Here is a 12,512-nt window from a genome sequence, read left to right on the forward strand (position 1 = left end):
TCGCCAGGTATGGTGCCGTTATTGCCAGGTATGGTGCTGTTATTGCCAGGTATGGTGCTGTTATTACCAGTATCCGAACCAGTATCGATGGGTTCTGAAAGACAGAGGAAAGATGTGTGTGACTCCAACATCACATCCATCCTTATCCATCCCTAAATATCTGTATCTTTAGCTTCTACTGGTCACCAGCTAGCTGCTAGCTCATCACTACCCGTGCTCTAAATATTGAAGGGGTCGTGTCGTTAAAACTGCTCTCACTGAACAAACCGTGACAGCTGACGACTGAAGCATTTCAGTGAGGCAGGAGTTACATCTGTATGTGCGTTATAAGGTGCAGTAGTTACCTTTCCTCCCTGTAAACCGCTCTGGAACTGTTGAAACAATGAAATAAATAGAGAGGGGTTATCGTACTTCTTGTGATGTTTTCCACTGGCACTTAAAAAGAAAATGTGTTAAAGTGAAAGTCTGGCGTAAAATCATCCCAGGGTCTTTTTCGTCACTTTAATCATCAAATAATCCAAACTGTTTTTTTATGTATGAACTGTTAACGGAGGCAGCACGGTGAAGGCATTCAAAGGTCTTTTTTAACCACTAATGCTGCAGAAAATAACAGCAAACCTCTGCAGCAGCATGAGAAGAGTCCCTACACACACAACAAAGCATCATCAGTGTAGTTAGTGAACACAGAGTTTATTAAAGAGTGTTTTAAAGACTGACCTACTGGCCCCTGTACCAGCTCCGCTCATAGTAAAGTCTATTACAGTGGAAGGAGCCCATTGGTGCTTTGTTTTGTGTGTAGGGACTCTTCTCATGCTGCTGCAGAGAGCTTTAACTAAGAAGAGAAAAAGATGCAAAACCACCACAAAAAGATGCAAAACCACCACAAAAAGATGCAAAACCACCACAAAAAGATACAAAACCACCACAAAAAGATGCAAAACCACCACAAAAAGATGCAAAACCATCACAAAAAGATGCAAAACAACCACAAAAAGACACAAAACCACCACAAAAAGATACAAAACCACCACAAAAAGATACAAAACCACCACAAAAAGATGCAAAACAACCACAAAAAGACACAAAACCACCACAAAAAGACTCAAACCCACCAGCAGGTTCACTCTCTACGCCGATGATGCTCTGTTGTGTGTAGGGACTCTTCTCATGCTGCTGCAGAGAGCTTTAACTAAGAAGAGAAAAAGATGCAAAACCACCACAAAAAGATGCAAAACCACCACAAAAAGATGCAAAACCACCACAAAAAGATACAAAACCACCACAAAAAGACACAAAACCACCACAAAAAGATGCAAAACCACCACAAAAAGATACAAAACCACCACAAAAAGACACAAAACCACCACAACAAGATACAAAACCACCACAAAAAGACACAAAACCACCACAAAAAGATACAAAACCACCACAAAAAGATACAAAACCACCACAAAAAGATACAAAACCACCACAAAAAGATACAAAACCACCACAAGAAGATACAAAAAGACCAAAAATAGACTCAAACCCACCAACAGGTTCACTCTCTACGCCGATGATGCTTTGTTGTGTGTGTAGGGACTCTTCTCATGCTGCTGCAGAGGTTTGCTGTTATTTTCAGCAGCATTAGTGGTTAAAAAAGACCTTTGAATGCCTTCACCGTACTGCCCAGAGCTAACCACTGTTAGCCACGTCCGGTTGTTAGCATCTCTCCTGGATTTCTACCTTAACAGTTGTTAAACGAAAAAAACTGAGTGCAGAAAAAGACCCTGGACGACTTTGAATGTGTGCTTGAGCGCTAAAATACTTTTATTAAATTAGAAACACTCACCAACGACGAGGGTAACATTGTTAACCGTCTTCAGTTTGGGAATGAAGCAGATGTAAGTCCCTGCGTCCCCTTCATTGACGTTTCTCAGTTTTAGAGAAATGTTTCCGTGGATCAACTCACGGTGGAAGAGAGACGTTCTTCCTCTGAATCTCTTGTTCTGATCATCCGGACTGTCGACCCCGCTACGGTAGACGTGCGCGATCCAGTCACCATGTTTCCACCGCACTCCGCAACCCGTCACGTTGATTGGCGGCTCCAGTTGGCAGGGCAGGACGGCGTCATCACCGGCTGCGACTACCACCGTGTCGTGTGAAGCGACCCCTGGAGAAACAAACCCACATGAACAGACGCATCTTCAGCTGCTGTTCTCTGAACGCGTGGTGCTCGTGGTGAAATGCTCCAGTGCTTAAGTTTAGACGACTAAAGGAGACGGTTAAGTTTAGTCTCTAAAGGAGACGGTTAAGTTTAGGGCGCCCTCCCACTGTGCGTGCGTCCCGTGCCCCGTGCTTTAGGGTCCTTGTCCCCCCCTCCAGGCCCGTCTGTACTCACACTACCTGGGCCTCGGAGAATGCTTCTTGCTGCCTATACGTCATCACGCCGTAACACGTCACACGCATTGATGACGTCATGGCGATGCGTGGCTTTGTTTCCAGATCTTTCCGTAGACCTCGGAGTTTTTGTGCGTCTTGTCGACTGTTTTTGAATCTTTTCATCGACCAAATCTGCAGTAAACACTCCACCTCCGCATCACACCAACGTGAACCTTTCACCGCCATTGTTTGAAATGTCCACGCATGGTCCCTCCTTCTTTTTTCTACGTCCCAACAAGCGCACAGGAAATGACCTCAGAACCGCCGTAGGCCTCGTGCTCGTACACGTGCGCACGCTCGTGCTCGTACACGTGCAAACGTGCTTTACTAAAGCCCACCTCTCCCAAACGGGCCGTGGACGGCCCGCTGGCCGCAGTTATGCGCGGAGCGGGTGCATAACTAAACATTGAAGCCTTGTTTAGTTATGTCCACTTTCTATCTCTCTTTAACACAAAGAGCTCTGATAAGTTTTGGATTTTGAACGCAACGTTACAAGTTTTAGAAAGTTAAACCTACAGTTATTCATTGAGTTGACTCTTTGAGAATTTTGTCAGATTTGCATGTGTTGATTGAACTTGGGTTTATAAGTCAAAAGTTAAAAAAAGAAAGAAGAGGAAAAAGGCGGGAAAGTACAGTTACTCATTATGTTGACTATCTAAACATTTTGACGGACATCTGTCTGCACCGGAGAGAGGAAGAGAAGGAGAGAGAGAGAGAGAGAGAGAGGAAAGACGGACATCTGTCTGCACCGGAGAGAAGAAGAGAAGGAGAGAGAGAGAGAGAGAGAAAAGACGGACATCTGTCTGCACCGGAGAGAAGGAGAGAGAGAGAGAGAAAAGACGGACATCTGTCTGCACCGGAGAGAAGGAGAGAGAGAGAGAGAAAAGACGGACATCTGTCTGCACCGGAGAGAGGAAGAGAAGGAGAGAGAGAGAGAGAGAGAAAAGACGGACATCTGTCTGCACCGGAGAGAAGGAGAGAGAGAGAGAGAGAAAAGACGGACATCTGTCTGCACCGGAGAGAGGAAGAGAAGGAGAGAAGGAGAGAGAGAGAGAGAAAAGACGGACATCTGTCTGCACCGGAGAGAAGAAGAGAAGGAGAGAGAGAGAGAGAGAGAGAGGAAAGACGGACATCTGTCTGCACCGGAGAGAAGAAGAGAAGGAGAGAGAGAGAGAGAGAGAGAAAAGACGGACATCTGTCTGCACCGGAGAGAAGGAGAGAGAGGGAGAGAAAAGACGGACATCTGTCTGCACCGGAGAGAAGGAGAGAGAGAGAGAGAAAAGACGGACATCTGTCTGCACCGGAGAGAGGAAGAGAAGGAGACAGAGAGAGGGGAAAGACGGACATCTGTCTGCACCGGAGAGAGGAAGAGAAGGAGAGAGAGAGAGGGGAAAGACGGACAGATGGACAGAGAGAGACAGACAGACACACTTCCAGAGTAACAGTAGTAACAGTAACTATAATATTTATAGTAATGTGAATATAACGTATATGTTAAGGCAGTTAATACAACAGAATAGTAGAAACAAGCACAGCTGAGGTGACAGAATATGAAAATGATAATAATTATGGTGGCAAACATGATCAATGATGAGTCGTGGCAACAGCAGCTACGATACAGCAACAAATGTTATAGTTTATTAAACTGTACAAAGCAGCCGCTGCATCAGGCAGGAGGTTGGCCCTGAGCAGCATCTTGAACTGTCTTCAAAAGGAGGTATGTACGGTGTGGATAAATATTTCCAAAGAGTACTAAGATTAGGATTCTAGCTTGTGTATTGCATTCACCTGCTATTACCTGTTTTTTTTAGGACACAAACCAAAACCGAAGAACAGCTGCCCTACTTGGTCTCCCGCATTACCTTTCAGATGATTCCTCCCACACCATCAGGATGTGTGATGTAAGACACTATATTCACACATTTTATAGTACACTCTCTTAAATTAATTTTAAATGTGGCTAAGGCACACTTAGCATGTTCATAAGAGGTGTTACCAAAGCCAAAGCAATAATCTTTTTTACAGAAGAAATCCTTTGAATCTTGACCCAATAATGTAATAATTTCCCTCACAATGTTCTTTCATTTTAAATCAAATGTATTTAACATTAAATTCTTAAAACACAAACTATAACACTACATTATTGGATCCTACAGGTATTATTCATTCATTCATTCATCTTCAACCGCTTATCCCGGGGTCGGGGTCGCGGGGGCTGGAGCCGATCCCAGCTGACATCGGGCGTGAGGCGGGGTCCACCCTGGACAGGACGCCAGTCTATCACAGGACACATAGAGACGAACAGAGACAGACAACCATTCACACCTACGGGTGATTTAGAGTCATCAATGAACCGAACACCTGCACGTCTTTGGACTGTGGGAGGAAACCGGAGAACCCGGAGAAAACCCACGCAGACACGGGGAGAACATGCAAACTCCACACAGAAGGGCCTCAGCTGGGATGCGATCCTGTGAGGCGACAGTGCTAACCACTACACCACCGTGTCGCCCCCCCCCCTACAGGTATTATTTTATTTTAATTGTATTACATTATTAATCAAGTTGTGACATTATTGGGTTTTATTACATTTGCAGGAGTTATTTTATTTGTCATTGGTTGATACCTCAGCCTTTCACTCCCATTATTATATCACTCACTCATTAGACAGAGCCTTCCTTTATAAGAATGGTAAGTGTGTATGTCTTTATGTCTTCAGGCTCATGGCGAAACCCTCGATGTGATAATGGGAGGGATGGAAGTGTGACTGCTGATTGGGCATGGAGGCGCTCTACAGGATGCATTTCCTTTGGATGTCTTTCATGTGGCTGTGGTAGAAGAGGAGAAGATCATCCTAAGTGACGTGAGAGATGTGACCACTGGCTTTGCCGTGCTACTGGGAGCCATCGACTGCCTTGATCTTGAGTACCCACGAAATATGAGGTACACCTTTGAGTTCCTTCAAAAGGTCATCATGAGCAGATAGAAAGAAAGTAGATAAATAAGTCACTCAATAGATGAATTAATATGCTTTTAAATGAAAATAATGTCTGAAAGTCTGAACTGGAGCCATCTGGATCTCCCTCTGAGCCAATCACAGCGCTGCCCGCGTCAGCGTCTGCGAAGCCTCGCTGCGGGGACGGGGTCGTACCTTTTTGAAGAGTTCTGCTCAACTTAAATAATCGGAAAATAAAAACCGCGCCGACTGGAGAGAAATCCCGACTCCCTCGAATGTTACTGAAGTCTGAGCGTGAACACGTGCGTCACTAAATCCCAATCTACAACTAAGAACTCTGCCGGACGACGACAAAGAGCTGTAAATTTAGCTAAAAAGTCGGAATATTTTGAGAAAAAACGTCAAAAGATTGTGACAAAAAACGTAAAATCTTGACCGAAACATTCAAAAGATTGTGACGAAATTTCTTTCAATATTCAGATAAAAAAAGTCGCAAAAGTTTGAGAAAAAAAGTCGTAAGATTTTCATAAAAAGTCGTAATATTGTGACAAAAGTCGTGATATTCTGAGGATGTTGGCGATGATCCTTCGGCTCTTTCTTCAGTCGACAGATGAAAGCGATAAAAACGTTTTGTGTTCCCGTTTCCCTGAGTGAAGAAGAAGAAGAGGAGGAGGGAAACTCCACCTGTGCAGCATCAGTGTGCAGCTCCAGCTCCTCTTCATCAGGTCATGGAGCGACTCTCTTCACCTCACAAATGTTTTGTGTGTGTTCAGTATTATTCTTCATTGACGTTGTATAAAATCTCTCTCTCTCTCTCTCTCTCTCTCTCTCCTCTCCTCTCTCTCTCTCTCTCTCTCTCTCTCTCTCTCTCTCTCTCTCTCTCTCTCTCTCTCTCTCCTCTCTCTCTCTCTCTCTCTCTCTCTCTCTCTCTCTCTCTCTCTCTCTCTCTCTCTCTCTCTCTCTCTCTCTCTCTCTCTCTCTCTCTCTCTCTCTCTCTCTCTCTCTCTCTCTCTCTCTCTCTCTCTCTCTCTCTCTCTCTCTCTCTCTCTCTCTCTCTCTCTCTCTCTCTCTCTCTCTCTCTCTCTCTCTGGCTGGAAAAACGGTTTTGGCCCCGGCCAGAAGGACAGTGTGCTGAGTCACTAAAGGAGACGGTTAAGTTTAGACCACTAACACATAGTAATACAATGGGAGACTGGTTTGGAGTGACTGGGTCACGTGATGTGGAAGCTATTGTAATAATTTATTTATGGGAAGTCATTTTTACGGACGGTCCCTAAACCGGCGTGAACCTCCGTACCGACTTCACCGCGGTCAAACAAAATACATTTAAAACTGAATCAGTCAAAATGTGTCAAAAAGTTTTAAGATGACGTGGATCAGAATTTACAAAGTGTTCGGTGGAGACTCACCGGTGTGGAGGAGCCCCGTGAGAGCGGAGAGCAGCAGCAGCAGCGGCCGCGTTAGGTTCATCTCCTCTGGGCACAGAGTTTATCCGAGCCCGTCCCGCGCTGCGTTCAAAGATGATCAAATAGATGAAGAACGGTTCGTGTGTGGAGTTTCTTCTCAAAGCGACTTTACACACCGACCAATTTTGGAATTGCGCGCGGCAAAATGGCCCCGTGCGTAATTACGCAAAGCCCCGCCTCCCTCCGTGATGGCTGTCATGGAAACGGTGGATCTGACGACACACACACACACATACACACGTACACACACAAACACACACACACATACACACACACACACACATACACACATACACACACACAAACACGCACACACACACACACACACACAAACACACATACACACACACACACACACACACACACATACACACATACACACAAACACACACACACACACATACACACACACACACACACACACATACACTTACACACGTACACACACAAACACACACACACACACACACACACACGATACACATACACACACACAAACACACACACACACACACACAGATACACACGTACACACACACACACGTACAAACATACAAACACGCACACACAGATACACATGTACAACCACACACACACACACACACATACACACATACACACATACATACACACAAACACGCACACACAGATACACACATACACACGTACATACACACACACATACACGCGTACATACACACACACACACAGATACACACGTACACACACACACACGTACAAACATACAAACACGCACACACAGATACACATGTACAACCACACACACACACACACACACATACACACATACACACATACATACACACAAACACGCACACACAGATACACACTTAGATACACACACACACACAGATACACACATACACACGTACATACACACACACACACACACACACACAAACACACACACAGACACACACAGATACACATGTACAACCACACACACACACACAGATACACACATACACACGTACATACACACACACATACACACGTACATACACACGTACATACACACACACACACACACATACACACCTACATACACACACACATACACGCGTACATACACACACACACACACACACACACACACACACACACACACACACACACAGATACACACATACACACGTACACACACGTACACACACACGTACAAACAAACAAACACTCAGGATGATTCAACTTTAAACCTTTTAACAATGCACTGTCCCCTGACCCCTGATCTGTGTCCTGTGGGTGCAGATCCGCCGCCCGACCAGCAGGCGGCGGCCGTGAGCTGATCCCAGAGCAGCAGGACGTCACATGTTTAAACTCCATGAAGGTGCAACACACAGGGAGGAAACCTGAGCAACGAGTGAGTGTTGCTGCTGCTGCTGCTGCTGTTGTTGTTAGACCACTAAAGGAGACGGTTAAGTTTAGACGACTAAAGGAGACGGTTAAGTTTAGTCTCTAAAGGAGACGGTTAAGTGTAGACGACTAAAGGAGACGGTTAAGTTTAGTCACTAAAGGAGACGGTTAAGTTTAGACGACTAAAGGAGACGGTTAAGTTTAGTCACTAAAGGAGACGGTTAAGTTTAGACCACTAAAGGAGACGGTTAAGTTTAGACCACTAAAGGAGACGGTTAAGTGTAGACGACTAAAGGAGACGGTTAAGTTTAGACGACTAAAGGAGACGGTTAAGTTTAGTCTCTAAAGGAGACGGTTAAGTGTAGACGACTAAAGGAGACGGTTAAGTTTAGACCACTAAAGGAGACGGTTAAGTTTAGACCACTAAAGGAGACGGTTAAGTTTAGACCACTAAAGGAGACGGTTAAGTTTAGTCTCTAAAGGAGACGGTTAAGTGTAGACGACTAAAGGAGACGGTTAAGTTTAGACCACTAAAGGAGACGGTTAAGTTTAGTCACTAAAGGAGACGGTTATGTTTAGTCTCTAAAGGAGACGGTTAAGTTTAGACCACTAAAGGAGGCGGTTAAGTTTAGTCTCTACAGGAGACGGTTAAGTTTAGACGACTAAAGGAGACGGTTAAGTTTAGTCTCTACAGGAGACGGTTAAGTTTAGTCACTAAAGGAGACGGTTAAGTTTAGACGACTAAAGGAGACGGTTAAGTTTAGACACTAAAGGAGACGGTTAAGTTTAGACCACTAAAGGAGACCGTTAAGTGGGATGTTTCGGACTGGGTGAATATGTGATCTGTGAACATTAAAGCAGGGCAACACGACGTCAGCGGTGGGACGGACGGACTCGAGTGGATGTCATGATTTCCTGCGTTGGCTCAGGATGTGGTCGTCACAGGATGGAGATCGCACCGCTCTGCCTAATGCTCTGTAAGTCTCTTCACTTTTTATAAAGCTATTTGTTTTTTACCACACATTTATTAAAAACCCGAGCGCTTAAACTTACAGAACTTACAGAACGGCGCTGAGAGAAGAGCCTTTAGGTAAAAGTACTAATACGATGAAAACACTCTACTTCAAGTGAAAGCGGATAAAAACACGTCATCTGCAAAGAAACGAACGCTGTCAGACGAATGCAGTGCAGTAAAAAGTGCTACGGTTTAAGTAAATAGGTATGTTTTTTTATATTTTAATAAGATTTTCAATACAGGAAGGACGTCGACATTTCAACGTAATAATATAAAATATTGTCGTGAGGAAAAAACAGAGAAAAGGTAAATATGTAAACATTCAAACTAAATGGGAGTCAAGACTTAGTCACGGACGAAGAGCAAGTACGTTACGTCCCCTCGCTGTTACAGAGCGACTGAAACATTTTCACACGTTCATTAATTCAGGGCGCACTCCCACTGTGCCTCCGTACCGTGCCCCAGCACGTGTCACGGCTAAAGTCTGGTTCCTTTGACCAGTGTGAGTGCAACCGTACCACGTCTAGGAGCGTCACGCTTGCCGTCCACGGCCCGTTTGGGAGAGGTGGGCTTTAGTAAAGCACGTTTGCACGTGTACGAGCACGAGCGTGCGCACGTGTACGAGCACGAGGCCTACGGCGGTTCTGAGGTCATTTCCTGTGCGCCTGTTGGGACGTAGAAAAAAGAAGGAGGGACCATGCGCGGACATTTCAAACAATGGCGGTGAAAGGTTCACGTTGGTGTGATGCGGAGGTGGAGTGTTTACTGCAGATTTGGTCGATGAAAAGATTCAAAAACAGTCGACAAGACGCACAAAAACTCCGAGGTCGGACGTGGCTAACAGTGGTTAGCTCGGGGCAGCACGGTGAAGGCATTCAAAGGTCTTTTTTAACCACTAATGCTGCTGAAAATAACAGCAAACCTCTGCAGCAGCATGAGAAGAGTCCCTACACACACAACAAAGCATCATCAGCGTAGTTAGTGAAGCCAGAGTTTATTAAAGAGTGTTTTAAAGACTTACCTACTGGCCCCTGTACCAGCTCCTCTCATAGTAAAGTCCATTACAGTGGAAGGAGCCCATTGGTGCTTTGTTGTGTGTGTAGGGACTCTTCTCATGCTGCTGCAGAGGTTTGCTGTTATTTTCAGCAGCATTAGTGGTTAAAAAAGACCTTTGAATGCCTTCACCGTGCTGCCCCGAGCTAATCACTGTTAGCCACGTCCGGCTGTTAGCATCTCTCCTGGATTTCTCTGTTAATAGTTGTTACAGGAATTATTTGTGCTGTAAAAAAAGACCATGGGATGATTTTACACTTTTTAAAAAACACACTTAACCACAACAATTTAACACTGAAGCGTAGCATCTGTAACCACGTGGCCCCGCCCCCCTGCAGCCACGCTGAGCGTCACTCCCAACAGGTCCCAGTTCTTCCTGTATGAAGACATCTCTCTGAGGTGCGTGTCCAACTCCAGCGGCTGGTCAGTGAGAAGAAACACCTCCTCGCAGACGTCTCAGGAGTGCAGGAGTGGGGGGGGCTGGGGGACGCACGGCAAGTCCTCCTGCAGGGTCCAGGATTCTTACTCGGTCGACAACGGGGTGTACTGGTGCCAGTCTCCGCTGGGGTGCAGCAACAGCGTCAACGTCACAGTGAGCGGTAATACCGAATGCGTACGGCTCTTCTGGATAATGCTTTTCTGTAACACGGGAAGTCTGTGAATGTGTTCTTCTGTGTTTCAGACGGGGCCGTGATCCTGGAGAGCCCCGCACTTCCTGTGACGGAGGGAGATGAAGTGACTCTCGGCTGCTCCCACAAGGAGATCTACCAAGAAAAACCTACATCGGCTTTCTCCGCTACGTTCTACAGAGAGGATGCCGTCATCGGCAGCGGGCCCGCGGGACAGATGCTCCTCCCCGCGGTGTCCGAGTCTGACGAAGGCTTCTACGCGTGTGAACACCCCACCAAGGGAAAGTCACCGCGGAGCTGGCTGGCAGGTGACAAAGCTGCTGCCATGTCATTGGATGAGTTCAAACGCCCTCATGGTGCTGGTCACAGCCCGGGGGCGCTGACGTGACGTCCACAGCATCATCTTGAGGGTGTTTGTGGTCCTCTAGAACACATTATGGCCGTTTTATAGGCTAGTCCTGGTTACGTTTGTCTCAAAGGTTCATTTCTTAACTAAATTCACACTTATCCGTTCTTGAAAATGACCATTTGAACAGTAAATGTAGGGTTTTATTTGGTTTCAGGACGCATTTCTGCCTAAATCAGAGGTAAAAGTGGCTGTTTTTTTAGCAGTGCTTCCAAAAAACATAATTTCTTTCAACATCATACGTCAAACGCGTCGTTTTACGCAGGAGAAGCGAGTCGCGCTCTTGGTGGCGGTTAAGCTCAGCGCGCAGTAGCGGCTGATAGTGAGGATCAGCGGTTGTGACTCAGGGAATGAAAGTATTGCTTCCCGTCCCGTTGTGTTTCCATGGTAGCAGCCAATAGCGTTGGGCGTTGCTGGTTGCCAGGGTTGCCTGTTGTTGGGTGCAGCTACTGTAGGCTGGCACTGGGTGAAATGGCGTTTGCCAATCGTGCAGCTGCTTGGGAGCCTCAGTGAAGGGGGCGTTCTTTGTCCCAGCAGCTGAGTGAGCGGAGACGGGCAACAACCAGAGTCACTATAGGCCGAGCATTCACTCCATGGACTGAGAGAAAGGAGAGGAACGCCATTCAAACGCACGCCCACATGGCTACGCTGCTCCTGGATGCTAACATCACTTTCATCTGCACTTAGCTGGAACAGCTAACGCTAACGGCTAACGCTAACTGTCAGTCAAACTCCTCTAATCCTTGTTTTGATGCTGTGATTTTCTGGAGGGGACGGGTTCAAACAGGCTCAAACAGACTCCGGTCTCCTGGAGCTACTGGGCCGGGTCTGACCAACCTGGCAACCCCATCTGCTGGACTTCTTTTTTGTTGTTGAGACACTAGATGGAGCTGTTCTGCTCATTCTACAGATTCAACCTTTAAATGAGACTATTTCTAGCTCACTTATTCAGGATTTACACACCAAAAGTTCGGTTTCTGGCAGAACAAGGCTTTGAAACCGCATTTCAACCATAGCTAGCTACATGCTAACGTCAGGGAAAGCTTAAAAATCGTGGTTGCTGGTTAATTTCTGCCTAATTTCAGATTAGTGTTGTTTTTCCGTAAGAAGCTTTTATTTCTCGCTGTAGAAAAGTGAAAAAGGTGTCGTTACACTTGTACGTTTACGCTAACACACCTAGCGTACTAACTAG

The 12,512-nt window shown here is 45.9% G+C and overlaps 1 protein-coding gene across 1 annotated transcript in view; it reads left to right on the forward strand.

The window, feature by feature from the left end:
- Positions 1-9,163: 9,163 nt before the first annotated feature.
- LOC310963871 (sialoadhesin-like) overlaps positions 9,164-12,512 on the forward strand; it is a gene marked incomplete at its 5' end in the record, with an annotated part of 6,715 nt that continues 3,366 nt past the window's right edge. Inside the window, 3 exons of the mRNA XM_083936823.1 lie at positions 9,164-9,194; positions 10,624-10,884; positions 10,968-11,222. Coding sequence (XP_083792949.1) covers positions 9,164-9,194; positions 10,624-10,884; positions 10,968-11,222 — 547 coding nt within the window. The remainder of the gene's footprint in view (positions 9,195-10,623; positions 10,885-10,967; positions 11,223-12,512) is intronic.

This window comes from Echiichthys vipera, assembly GCF_963691815.1.
Source record: "Echiichthys vipera genome assembly, chromosome: 22".
In the NCBI taxonomy this organism is placed as follows: Eukaryota; Metazoa; Chordata; class Actinopteri; order Perciformes; family Trachinidae; genus Echiichthys; species Echiichthys vipera.